The 14,641-nt window shown below is 43.1% G+C and overlaps 1 protein-coding gene across 5 annotated transcripts in view; it reads left to right on the plus strand.

The window, feature by feature from the left end:
* The window catches only part of abcc8 (ATP-binding cassette, sub-family C (CFTR/MRP), member 8), a 230,982-nt gene that overhangs the window by 149,745 nt on the left and 66,596 nt on the right, over nt 1-14,641 (plus strand). For 3 of the 5 annotated variants that reach the window (XM_078220629.1, XM_078220628.1, XM_078220632.1), the window contains 3 exons: nt 3,685-3,723; nt 5,649-5,747; nt 13,455-13,539. In XM_078220629.1, the coding sequence (XP_078076755.1) occupies nt 3,685-3,723; nt 5,649-5,747; nt 13,455-13,539 (223 nt within the window). The remainder of the gene's footprint in view (nt 1-3,684; nt 3,724-5,648; nt 5,748-13,454; nt 13,540-14,641) is intronic. The other 2 variants (XM_078220631.1, XM_078220630.1) reach the window with 1 other exon arrangement.

Raw genomic sequence — 14,641 nt, forward strand, 5'->3', positions numbered from 1 at the left:
AAGGGCCTATTCCTGTGCTGTACTTTTCTTTGTTCTTTACTCCAGCCTTAGTCCAAACATGGACTAAAGAGCTGAATTCAAAAGATGACGTGAGAGTGACTGCTGTTAATATCAAAACAGCATTTGATCGAGTGCGGCATCAAGGAGCTCTAGTAAAACTGGTATCAATGAGAATCAGGGCAAAACTCTCAAGTCATACCTGGCACAAACCAAAATGCTTGCAATTTTTGGAGGTCAGTCATCTGAGTCCTGGGACATCGCTGAATGGAGTTCCTCAGGCTAGGGTCCTGGGCCCACCCATCTTCAGCTGCTTTGTAAATGACCTTCCTATCATCATAAGGGCAGAAGTGGGGATGTTCACAGATGATTACACAATGTAAAGCACCATTCGCAACTCTGCAAATACTGAAACAGCCTGTGTCCCTATGTAACAAGACCTAGACAACAGTCACCCTTCGGTTGATAAGTGGCAAGTAGCAAGCACACCACACAAGTGCCAGACTATGACCATGTTCAACAAAGGAACATTCAGCCATAAAGTCATAGAAACAGGCCCTTTGGCCCAACTTGTCCATGCTGCCCAGTTTTTACCATTAAGCTAGTCCCAATTGCTTGTGTTTGGCCCATATCCCTCTGTACCAACCTGAACCATGTTAAGACCCAGAGCAAAAACTCCAGTGTGTTTTGTGAAATTAGCCGAGATCCTTAGGATGGGATTTTCCAGTAGAGCTCGCCCCCAAACCGGAATATCCCACCCAAGGTCAACAGAGGGCATGGTCCGCCGTCCCACCCACAACGATTCCCGTGGCGGGCGGGATAGGAAAGTTCCCCCTAAGTTTTACATTTTATTTTGGCTTGGGTGAGCATAAGAAGTTTCACTCCAGGTATGATTCAAGTGACCCACTAGGAAGCTTTAATCAAGTAAAGTTTATTTAAAGAGCACAGTTTAAAATTACAAAAAGAATTAGCATAACTTTTACCAATTACAAGACTTAAACATGACACAGTATAATCCATAACGGGCAGCTATCTCTGTTGTTCCAATGTAAACACCATCCCATAGACATACATCATTCTTCAGACTTAGTACAAACACAAGTATTCTCACGTGATGCTGGATTTTCAGCTTTGTAACACCTATGGACAGAAATCCAGGCCAGCTGTTTACAGAGAAGGATATTTCCTCAAAACAGCCAAACTTCAGAGAGGTAAACACAGAAATGCTCTATGAAAAATAGCTGTCCCTAGCCACATGACACAACCTGTCAACCAACCCTAATCAAGCTCCACTCAGCAATCCCAAGGGACACATTAAAACCACAGAACACTGCAGTAGTTCAGATTAAAATCAACATTGATAACTATAGGGTTTGTGGTGGGAGATACAGGAAGGATATCAGAGGTAGGTTCTTTACGCAGAGAGTGGTTGGGGTGTGGAATGGACTGCCTGCAGTGATAGTGGAGTCAGACACTTTAGGAACATTTAAGCGGTTATTGGAGAGGCACATGGAGCACACCAGGATGATAGGGAGTGGGATAGCTTGATCTTGGTTTCAGATAAAGCTCGGCACAACATCGTGGGCCGAAGGGCCTGTTCTGTGCTGTACTGTTCTATGTTCTATTGCTTCAATTATCCTGCTTCAGAAACAATAAAGGATACCAGTCACAGACAACACAGTGCTGACAAAATATCCTGCAGAGAAACATGATTAAAATACATTTCTTAAAGGCACAGTACCGTCACAATCATTTCCACTTGACATCCAATGGCATTACCATCACTAAATTCCCTCCCATCAACATCCTGGGGATTACCATTGACTAGACGCTGAACTGGACTAGCTACATAAATACTGTGGCTACAAGAGCAGGTTAGAGACTGTGAATTCTGAGGTGAGCAACTCATATCCTGACTCCCTAAAACCTGTCTACCTACAGGGCACAAGTCAGAAGTGTGATGGAGTAAACTACACTTGCCTGGATGAGTCCAGCACCAACAACACTCAAGAAGCTCAACGCCATCCAGCACAAAGCAGCCCACTTGATTTGCACCCTAACCACCACCTTCAACATCCATTCCCACCATCGAAAGGCAGTGACAGACATGTATCACCTACAATATGCACTGTAGCCACTCACCAAGGCTCCTTCAAATTCACCTTCCAAACCCGCAACCTCTACCATTTAGCAGGACACGAATAGCAGATACCTGGGAGCACCAATATCTGGAAGTTCCCTGCCAAGCCACACACCATTCTGACATGGACATATACCTCCATTTCTTCACTGTTGCTCAGTCAAAATCCTGGAACTAACTCCCTAATAGCACTGTGGATGTACCTACACCACATAGACTGCAGCAGTTCAAGAATGCAGTTCATCACCACCTTCTCAAGGCCAATTAGATGCTAGTGTAAAACAAAATGTGTCCCTTCAATTATATGGAATTCAACAATAAGGTTAGCAAGTTTTTTTTCAAATGAAAACCATCCTTTTGATAATTTTATAAACTGTGCAGTGAGTTTAGAGCAAACCAGTTGAAATAAATTAATGAATTTGATTAAGTGCTTTAGGTGTAGGGCACCATGATGGCACAATGGTTAGCACTGCTGCCTCACAGCTCCAGGGACCCGAGTTCGATTCCAGCCTTGGGTGACTGTCTTTGCGGAGTTTCCCCTGTGTCCGTGTGTGTTTTCGTCGGGTGCTCTTGTTTCCTTCCACAGTCCAAAGACATGCAGGTTACGTGGATTGGCCATACTAAATTGCCCCCCTGTGTGTATGGGTGTGTGAGGGTGTGTGCCCTGCGATAGACCGGCATCCTGTCTTGGGTGTATCCTGCCCAATGCCCATTGTCTCTTGGGATAGGCTCCAACTCCCTGGGACCTTGAATTGGAGTAAGCAGTTAAATGAAAGTGAAGTAAAGAAGCTTTATCTGTATGACTTCTAATTCTTAAATCCTAATATCATAAACCCAATGTTCTTGCAAGACTCAAATGATTAATCAGCTCAAAGTGTTTCAATTTGAGCTCAGGTCCTGTTAACAATACTCTGCTTCCACCCCTCGCAAAAAGAAAATGGCAGGCAGTGAAGAATAGTTGAAAAACAGTCGAATGAACAGCCCAATGTAATGCATACTTAACAAATATCTTTTAAGGATTTCAAAGCTGGAGTATCAAATTCCTTGTTGGCAGAACCCCTCGATAAAACATTATGGAATTATGGAATACCATCTATGTAACACTGGAGTGAGAGCTGCATGTTTTAGGGATAAGAAGATAAATTATAAATGATGAAATTTAGCTATAGAAACAGTAAGAATATGAAATTAATAATGATCCAGTCAACATCTGAAATAAAAATATGGTTTAATATTTTCAATGGGACCTTTCATCAATTGTTTTTTTCTAAAATAGGCATGGTGGAGAAAAACAATTGATGGGTACGGTATGCATATTTTGCAAAGAAGCAGTGTTGAATTGGAAAGCCATGTCAAGAACTACACACTTGTACAAAAGCTATCTTCATTCTATTGAAGGCTACAATTGTAGGCAACTGACCAGCTCCTGCATGTTTTGTTTCTACAAGTCTGAATGCATTTTGGAGCAATTAACTGAAGTAATAAATGCTTCAAATGTCTTAAAGAGACATTCTGCTTTATCCTCTTTCTGTTTTAAAATATTGCAGCAGCACCGAGGAGGACACGGCTGTTGATGTTGAAGTGAGGTATATCAAGTTGTTTTCTCCCGATCACTAAGAAGCTGTTCTCTTGCCCAAATTCCTCCTGGGTTTGCTTTCACCATTGTGGATATTAGCAGAGTTTGTTGGATGTGTCCCCTCGGTTTAGGGTTGCCAACTCTTCAGGATTGTCCAGGAGTTCCCTAGAATTAAATATTACCCACTAGGATACAGTTACAAGCAAAGCTATAAAATCATAGGGATATGTTTAAAATATTGCGATTTTTAAAAATGTTTATTTGTTTCAAAACATTAAAGATGGGATCAAAAGGCCATTTTGACGAAATAATTAAGAGCTGTTTGCTTTCCAATTACTATGGGAGGAAGTACGCTGCAAGGATAGACATTTTTGGTGATCAAGGCAGGAGTGTGGGATAGAATGTGGGACGGCACTGTGGCACAGTGGTTAGCACCGCTGCCTCACAGTGCCAGGGACCTGGGCTCAATTCCAGCCTCAGGTGACTGTCTGTGTGGAGTCTGCACGTTCTCCCCATGTCCGCGTGGGCTTCCTCCAGGTGCTCTGGTTTCCTCCCACAGTCCAAAGATGTGCAAGTTAGGTTGATTTGACATGCTAAATTGCACCTTAGTTTTAGGTGGATTAGCAGGGTAAATATGTGGGGTTATGGGGATAGGGCCTGGGTGGGATTGTTGTCAGTACAGGCTCGAGAGGGCAAATGGCCTCTTTCTGTACTGTGTGTATTCTATGATTCTAGAAAGATGTGTGACACCTCCAGGAATATGTCCAATGATAGTTGGCAACCCTACCTAGGCTGTTCTTGATCACCAGTGATACCTTTGCATCCTCTGTCTACATGTCTGTCATTAATGCTTTTTGGGGCAGGTTTCACTGACCCTATCTGTGTTCAACTTTCAAGTTTTCAACTTTCATTTTAAATTATTTGAGTGCTGTGTCAAACTGTTGTGTTTTGTTCTGCACTAAACAAATATATTTGCAAGTTGTTTTATAAAGTTTAGGTCCTGCAGCATCCAAACATATTGCCATATTTGGGAGTCATGCTTTTGGACTAAAGAAACCCCTCTCAGAAGAGTCTGATCAATATGTTGCATCCTAGCTTTATTTTTTCCAGCAGTATTCTTGCTTCAGCTGGTAGCTTTTCTGTGCAACTTGCTTGGAACCCAAGTTTAAAAATGCAGAGGAATGAGATTAAAACAAGTGCACATGCATATTCTTAATATGAGAAAAATGTATGGAGCATCTGATTAAACGAATATTTCATCAACGTCCTCATGCTGTTGAGTTCTGGCTGAGAACACCAGTCCCTTCTATAAAAGTAATATCTTCTTCTATTTCTTTGCCAAAAGTTGAGCGACAAATTTATTCAATGGGAATGGGAGCATTGTCACACTGATGTCAGGGAACCCTGCCACATGTTGGCAAATCTGTGTCAATCACACTGTGTTAAATAATTAGCAAATAAAATTAGAAACAGGCAAATGTCCCAACTATCTCAAAATACAATGGAGGAGGTTGATATGCCCCAACTATTGCAAGTTTCCAACAGGTAAGGCTCACTCCTGCTGCAGGGAGGTCGGAGAATTTGGTGCTTGCATGAACGGTCGTAACATTCCGGCCTTAGATTTCTAATTGTCATGCGAATCCCATCACATCACTAATAGAGGATGAGGTACAGGAATTTAAAGAGAATAGAAATCTCCTCAAGTGTCACTCAGGACAGGATCCTGAAAGATCTGAATGCATGATAGTGGCCATGACCAGAAGTGCACCACAGTCTCTCACACGGGCCTGCACCCTTATTAACCAGGGCACTGGCGAGGTAGGTCTTTGCAGTATGTCTGTCATCTAAATGTATTACCCTCTACTAGCACATATCAAGCAGTTTATTTATTTGCTGTATGCACATATTTTATGAGCTGTTTTTGTTATCCCCTAGGAGAAGAAGTGCTGTGGCCTATGCTGCACAGAAACCCTGGATATTGAACACTACAGTGGAAGAGAACATCACCTTTGGAAATCCTTTCAACAAACAAAGGTAATAAACTTTATGTAAAGTTTTATTTGTAGCATAGACATGTAGCAGTGAATATTCTTTAACCTGAACCTCTTCTTTCTATATTTACTTAATCTAGTTGGCCAATAATGAAATTAGGGCTGTGTATTGGTATTTTGTGCACTGGAGGGAGCAGAATTCTTGCACAGTTTCTATATGGTGAGTTCCAGATCCTATTCAGGTTTTATTCATGGGAAGTCATATGGATCAATGTTAATTCTATCAGCCTGGTGGAGACTGGGTAGGAGGCCAATTTAAACCTCCTACTTACTCACTCAAAACCCATTTCCCATTTTAATTGGCAGGCAGATGAATTGACAGTTTAAAGTAGGCACGCTTCTCATGGATAAATGCAAATCAACTCTATTGACTTGGGGTCCGAGCAGAAAAGCCACCATGGCTGTTCCACCAGACTGACAACTGTCAGAAAAGACTGAACAAGCTGGGGTTCTCTAAAAAGAAACCATTTTGAGGCCTTTAAAATGATGAAGAGGTTTGATAGGTGCGATATGTAGTAAATGGCCTTGGACTCCGCTGGGAGCAGAGTACGGCAATGCATTTAACAAGGTGGAAGACACAAAGGCCTTAGCCATCTTAAAGACAAAGAGCAAAGAAAAGTACAGCACAGGAAGAGGCCCTTTGGCCCTCCAAGGCTATGCTGATCATGATGTCTTAACTAAACTAAAAAAAACTCCTGCCCTTACTCTGTCCATATCCCTCTGTTCCTTCGGACAGGGCCTCGTTAGAATAAATTTCTGCAGGGTCGCACCTGACACCTAGCCAGATTGTCTACCTGGCCAGTCAGAGGAGATTAACGTCATATGAGTGGACTTTGGCATTTAGGGAGGGGTGGATGGTGCTCTGAGCAGGATTGGTGGGTGAGGACGGGAGTCGAAGAGAATCCTGCAGCAGACATTGAGAGAAGTTAGAAGCCTATGGCAAGACCTGATCCTGTTCCACTTCCATAACTTTGCTAGAAGTGCCATGAAAGCAAAGTTAACAGGACCAACTGCAAGGAAGTTTGCTCACAGAAGTCAAGGAAAAGTTGCTCATTTTCCTGACTGATAGAAAGTTTTACTTGTGGTTGTTCAATTTTCCCCAGAGATTAATAAATTGGACATAGTCTGCATAGTGAGAGTTCAAAGTAAAGTTGGCTATATCCCTTACTTATTGTGTTGTTCAGTAAGATTTATTATGATAGATAACAACAGATAATCAAATTAGAACAGTAGCTTAATCCGTGTATAAAGAAACAGAGCATGGATTGAATCAAATTTTAAAAACTGATTTCATTTTATGAATGATCACTTTTAGTTATACTGGTATAGCATCCCATATCTGGCATCCCAAAGTCCAGAAGGACCCAAAAACCTGGTTCCTCTCTTGAAAACTACAATCAGGTATTGCTGATTGGATCATGGCACACTGGGATTAATGGCGGAAGCCAGCCTGGTCTGCCCCTTATCCCTTCCTTTGCCTGTCTTGGAAGGGTCCAGCTCGCCAGAGAAGGCATTATATAATAAAAAATATTTATACTTTTACTAAGCTGTACAAACATGGATGAAAAGAGCTAGAGATATGCACATTTGTATCTCCAGAACTTGGCTTATTGTGGGCGACCAGTTGACATCTCCAATTGTTTCAAGATTGGAGTGAATGCTATGAAGTCACTGGACATAAAAATAAGGAGATATAAAACAGACTGCTGAGTAGCTATCACCCATTTGGCACTATCACACACATAGGCACACACTCTCTCATACACACACTCACCTCGATCAGCTCCCATATGAATATACAAATTTAGATCAAGAGTAGGCCATTCAGCCCCTCAAGTCTGCTTGCCATTTGATAAGATCACGACTGATCTGATTGTGGCCACTAAATTCCTGTCTTAGCCAAGCTATTCCAATACAGTTACAACACTGGCATCTACCCGGCAATGTGGAAAATTGCCCAGGTGTGGCCTGTACACGAGAAACAGGACAAATCCAACCCAGCCAATTGCCACCCCATCAGTCTACTCTCAATCATCAGCAAAGTGATGGAAGGTGTCATCAACAGTGCTGTTAAGCGCACTCACTCAGCAATAACCTGTTCACGGATGCTCAGTATGGATCCCACCAGGGTCACTCAGCTCCTGACCTCATTACAGCCTTGCTTCAACCATGGTCAAAAAAGAGCTGAATTTCAAAGGTGACATGAGAGTGACTGACTTTGACATCAAGGCAGCATTTCACTGACAAGGAGCTCTAGCAAAACTGGAGTCAATGGGAATTGGGGAAAATCCTCCAATGGTTGGAGTCGTACCTAACACAAAATAAGATGGCAGTGATGGTTGGAGATCAATTATCTCAGCTCCACTGAGATTATCACTGCAGAAATTCCTCAGGGTAGTGTCTGAGGCCCAACCATCTTCAGCTGTTTCGTCAATGATCTTCCATCATAAGGTCAGAAGTGAGGATGTTTGCAGATGACAGCACCATTCTCAACCCCTCAGAGATACTGAAGCAGTTCATGTCCAAATGCAGCAAATCTGGACAATATCCAAGCTTGGGTTGACAAGTGGCAAGTAACATTCGCACCACACAAGTGCCAGGCAATAACCATCTCCAACAAAAGAGGATTTAACCATGGTCCCTTGACATTCTATGGCATTACCATGGCTGAATCCCCCACTATCAACATCCTGGGGCTTACCATTAACCTGAAACTGAACTGGACTAGCCATTCAAATATTGTGGCTATAAGAGCAGATCACAGGCTGGGAATACTGTGGCGAGTAACTCACCTCATGACACCAGGCCCCCCACCCCGCCCCCCCCGTCAAAAGTTAAACAAGTAAAAAAACGTCCAAGGAGTTCCTTCCAAAACCCCAAAAAGTGCAGGAAAAGCACAGACACAGACAGAGATACAGCAGCTACAGCAGTTTTTTTTAAAACATTGACAGTCTTAAAGCAGTCTTAAAGAGGTAATGCATTTACAGTTGTACAACATTTAATGAAACAACCACAAGAAGGAACAAAAGACAGAAAAATCAGAGAAGGTGCCAGTTAGAGGGAACTCTAAAAAGAGAGAGCAACTCTAAAAAAGGGGGGTCCGTAAGCAAAGCAAGACCCGAATGGAGGAAATTAAGACCTCAAAGTAGAGGCAACGCTGGAGCTCAGAGGAGGTAATAAATTCTCAAGCAAAAGGCAACACTAGACTCAGAGTAGGCAGTCAAAGTTTCCTGAGGGGGAGGGGGTTACTGAGAAACCCCGTGAAGGGGAAGAGCCAGAAGGAAAGTGATGGAAGACCCTGAAGGAAGGCACTGAAAGACCCCAAGAGGGCAAGAAAAGACCCCAGGAGGGCAACAAAACATCCTAACTGACTAAATGAAGGGCTGAAACCAAAAGTAAGTTGCATCCCACCCTTTTGTATTGAAATTAGAAGTTCCTTGAAGTTGTAGCAAACAATAAAGCTGTAATCAGTCAGAAAGTAAGACAAGCCTTAGAAGTTCCTTGAAGTTGTAGAAATGAACCACAAGCAAACAATAAAGCTGTAATTAGTCAGAAAGTAAGACAAGCCACAGCAGAAGAAATAGTAAGAGTGAAGAAAAAAAGAGTTGGATAAACCTCACCGAGAATTACAGCTAATAGAAAACGAGGTAAAAGCTTGTGACCCTAATCTAAATGAGAAGCGATCCACCTATATCAAAACTAAGAAAAAAAACAAGCATTCTGAAAAACCATAACAATACTCAAGAAGCTCAACACCATCCAGGACAAAGCAGCCCACTTGATTGCTATCCCTTCCACAGATATCCAATCCCTCCACCACCAATGAGCTGTGGCAGCCATGTGTACCATCCATGTTGCAAGCTATTTCCTCAATGCACTCTACTAAATTAGCCAAACACAATCTCCCAACTCTTGATGTTGTTGACACTTGCCTATCTAGAGCTGTGTGATATTTTGGCACTCAGATCTTCCGCAGGTGATCCAGAAACTAGAAATATTGGGCGGAATCTTGTTGAGATTTGGGTGTCTCACCTGATGGCTGGGAAGCTGGGGAGAGACCCCCACTGCCTCTATTTGGGAATGCCTATTAACTCTTATGCCTGTCAGGCAGTGGTGAGCCCTGCGGCAGTCCCCCCACCCCCCCACCCCCCCCACCCCCCCCCCCCCCCCCCCCCCGCCGCCGCCGCCCCCCCGCCCCCCCCCCCCCCCCCCCCCAATCCGGAGCTGGCTGCGCAGTTTTACCTATCATGCATTCTGCATGACAACATGCCTGCTTGCAGCGGTGGCAGAATAAGGCCCTTAAGGGTCTCAATTAGCAACACAGTGGAAAGATCGACCATGGAGTTTACTGCACAGAACCTAATTCTGAAGGAATCAGGTAAGTGGTGTGGTTCCGGTGCACTACCATCCCATTACATGCCTCCAATCTCACTGCCAGTAAGAGCAGAAGCTTCTGTCTATTCTCTTCATCTTTATCACATGCTGTATATTTAGTGGGCATTTGTAAATGCCTTTCTTTCCTGTTTCATCAGCCAGAGATAACCTTACATTAATGATCTAATCCCATTAAATATTTTAATGGTGTTTGCTTAGTTTAGATGATAATGGTGCACTCTACTTCACATATGGAGCTCTTAATGAAGGTTGTACTGTCACATCAAAAAATAAATGCCTCTCTGTCAATATTTGTAGCATTTTAATGATTCACTAAGCAAAGTCTGGGAAAAAGGCAATGTTTACAAACCATGACAGATGGTGTTTTTTGGATGCTGTTATTAGGTAGTTTGATCAATGGTGCGCCAACGATATATTACTCACTGAGGACATGGTGGATGGAGAAATTGTAAGTATCATGGGGTTAGGAGCAAACAAAGGGGAATAATTGAAATTATTCAGTATTTAGACCTAGTTTGGTGAATAGAGCAACATAGAAATCTTGGGTGCGATTTTCCCGAGTAGCGCAGCGGGCCGGGAAATATCGGCGGGAGGGTTCAAACTGGCATCGCCGGTCCCACCAGCAGGTATTAAAGCTAGTCTCCAGCAATAGGGATCAGGCGTGATGGCCTCGTTGGTGGGGGAAGAGGCCATTGAGGCCTCCCCAGGAGGTCATGGGCTGGGGGCTTGCCCCTTGGGCAGTGCCAGCATGGCACTGCCAGCCTGGCACCCTGGCACAGCCCATCAGGCACCAGGCAGTGCCAAGGGGATGGGGCCTGAGGGGGAAGAGCCTTCTACTGGGGCAAAGGCAAGCCGATCGGTTGTGGCGGTGGGGGGGGAACTGCTGCGCAGTCTGCACTGCGATTGGTGGGGGAGGGAGGGGGGCAATCAGGGCTAGCCATCAGGGGGTGGGGGGGGGTGGGTTGGGGAAGGCATTGTCAGGCCAGCGATCGGGAGGCCCGCAATGGGTGGGGAACAGAGCACATGCGCAATCTTTCCACTGACAGATCAACGCATGCGCAGTGGCCCACTCAGTGCACTGATGCCAGCCTCTCGGGCAGGATTAGCCCCCCACCCCTGCTACCGGCTTGAATCCCCCAGTGGATTCTGTGAAGCACAAAGTGCTGGAAAGTTAGCCCAAAAAATAGGCGGGAAAATGAGAGATTTTCCCACCCATTGGGCATTTCATTTTTTGGGGGAATAATCGCCCCCCCGCCGTTGCGTTTCAACTTTATGGCATAAGTTCTAATGCTGCCAGGATGGATGGAAAATCAATTCTTCTCCTCAATGTCAAACTCTCTAATGTGAACTGAAGCCAGCCAAAATCCTCCGATAATTGGGCATAGGTCCACAGAGCAGTATTCTTCCAAAAAGCCTAGGCTGGGATATTTCGATCCCACCCATGCAGGACTTGTCAGGAAATGTGAAGGAGCAGGTAAACTTTGTCGATTTTGGGAAGGAATTTCTGCTCTTGCTGCAGGCGGTATGTCTTGTGCGAATTCAGCTGTGCAGCAACCATTGAACACAAGGTTTTATATTGATTCAATTTGTTTTCTTGTTCTGCTATTGGGAATGAAGCAGGTTGCTGGAGTAGGAATGAATTCTAAGTTTCAACTACCTTGTGATCTCAAAGTTATTATTAGCACCCTGTTTAGATTCAAATGCTACCACCTTTGTCCTGTTGTCTGACCAAACAAACCTCCTCTCATCAACATGGGAATGCTGGATAATTCTTATTGTGAAAGAGCCAATAAAACTGGAATTCACTTGTCAGTATTAAATATAAAAGAATGAAAAGCAACCACTGCAGGTCAGGGTATTATTTTTGTATTTTATTTTGTACTTGGAGATCATTGTTGTGACATATTACACCATTCACTGATGTTGAGAGGAGGTCTTGTGATGCAGTAGGTAGTATCCCTGCCTCTGAGCCAGACGTTCTGGAATTGAGTCCCATCCCAGGACTTGATGGCCAAGAAATGTGCTTTCATAGTATGGCCAGCAAGCAAAACCCTTCCAACACACCAATGGCTGGTGATAAGAGTGGGAGAGAGTCCCGGTCAGCCATGCATGACACAGAGTGGCGCCCCTCAAGCTATAAGCTTCTGGCGACAGGCTAATGACCTGTTTCAGGAAAAACAGTGCTATGGGAACAGATGAAAGTCTGGGGGTGGCACAGTAGTTAGCACTGCTGCCTCACAGTACCAGGGACCTGGGTTCAATTCTGGCCTAGGGTCACTGTCTGTGTGGAGTCTGCCCTTTTTCCCCATCTGTGTGGGTTTCCTCCGGGTGCTCAGGTTTCGTCGCACAGTCCAAAGATGTGCAGGTTAGGTGGATTGGCCATGCTAGAGGTCACAGGGAGACAGAGCCCGGGTAAAATAATTTGTCAGAGAGTCAGTGCAATGGCCTCTTCCACACTGTTGGAAATCCTATTATTCTATGATGCAGGAAGAGAAACAACAGCTGATGTTGAGAGTGGGCAAAGAGCTAATCCCACACCACTGGGAATCTCTTTATAGTTGGCCATTATGAGGGGTGTGTGCATGATTAATACTGATTTTCCCCCTTTCTTCTCCTGGGAAAGTATTCAGCTTCTGCTGAGCGATTGTAAAGCTTAGATAGAAAATTACAACCTGGATGTCATATCCCATTAGTCCAAACCAGAGTGTGGAATTATTGTCATTTATTCTGTTAAATATAATTTCCATCTTCCGAGTATTAGAGGTAAAAACTTTTTAAAAGTCATTTAATACTACATTCTTTTGAACCGCACCAAGTGTAATATTAAAGCCAATGTTAGACTCCTTGTTTAACGTGAATTTAACTTCAAGTCCGGTCAGGCTCCAGAGTTGTGTTAATCTGGGGTCGAAACTGCTACATTTGAATGGAGTAACAAAACTATAGAAAAATGTTCTAATATCTTGGGGTGAGAAGGGAAATATGGTTTGAGCAGCCCTGGACATACAAAAGCATAGAAATAAACCACTGCCTTGAAATAATTAAATCATTTACGTGGATTAAATAATTGCTTTCTTTTACGCTCTAAAATATAAAAGATTGCGGAACAGGAATTCTTGCCACTATCAGCAAAATAATGCAGATCTGTACTGTTTATTTGATGTCACTTAGGCTGATGACCCATTAGGCTTTCAGATTAAGTCAGTGGTTGCCATCTGGCCAGTCTGTGCTTGATTTTCCCCAATTAGCTCGATGTAATAAATTCGTCCCCATTGACTCTTTGCCACTCTCTCCACAGATATAAAGCAGTAATTGAAGCCTGCTCACTCCAGCCAGACATTGACATCCTTCCTCAGGGTGATCAGACTCAGATTGGTGAGAGGGTCAGTAATTACATTGCTTCTGTTTGCTTTTTTTTTAAAAATAGTTTTTATAAATAAAAAGAAATATGATTCAGTAGAAGCCTATCAAGGGGTTTTGGCCAGAATTTTTTTTTCTTTATTTTTCCATGCCTGACAATTGATAGAAACAGCAATTTACAAATACTAACTGTCCATTGAAAGAGTGATAGGGCAATTGTTGTGGGAATCACACCAATCCCCAAAGTAACACAAACCTCTGAGAAGCAACCACTGCAAATCAGGGTTTTTTTTTGTATTCTATTTTGTACTCGTAGATCATTGCTGTGACATATTACACCATTCATTGATGTTGAGAGTGCTTTTCTTAAGCCACCAACACCGCAACTTCAAGTGTCCAACTTTATTACAATGAAAACATCTGAGGCTTTTTATTTCTCTTCCATCTGTTTCCTTTTTAATAAGTTTCCTTTAAGGAAACTGAGGTAAACTATCCTTACTATCTCCAATGAGAACTCTTTTGTCTTTGCCACTTGAGGAATTCTCTTTTCCCCAGTTTCTATCCCTCATAGATTGATATTGAGGTGGAAACCCAAATTTTGATTTATGAACTAACTCATAATCATCTGCTATTTCTGCTGCCAAACTTGCAATTTTAACCCTCTGCTCTTCCACATGATTTCTCTCTACTTCAGATAGTGAATTTTTAAAGTCCTCCAAAATAATTGTTCCCTGAAGAGCACCATATTTTCATTGCTCTTTTCCACCTGTCATAGTTACTTTGATTGATTCTTTCAAATTCTACATGCATTTGACATGGTTGTTTCCTTATATTTCTAAACCTCTGCCTATAGGCTTCTGGCACTAGTTTATATGCATTTAAGATGGCTTTGTCACCATCATCATAATCCCTAGATACCTCATCTGATAATGATGCAAACACTTCATTAGCTCTACCTACCAACTTTGTTTGAATCAATAATGCTCACATGGTCTGTGGCCATTTTACTTAGTTAGCTACTTTCTCAAATGAAATGAAAAAGGCTTCTACATCCTTCTCATCAAACCTTGGCAGCGCTTGAACATATTTAAACAGATCCTTACCAAGCCTTTGACTATGATAGGT

Source organism: Mustelus asterias, chromosome 9 (genome assembly GCF_964213995.1).
Source record: "Mustelus asterias chromosome 9, sMusAst1.hap1.1, whole genome shotgun sequence".
Taxonomy (NCBI): domain Eukaryota; kingdom Metazoa; phylum Chordata; class Chondrichthyes; order Carcharhiniformes; family Triakidae; genus Mustelus; species Mustelus asterias.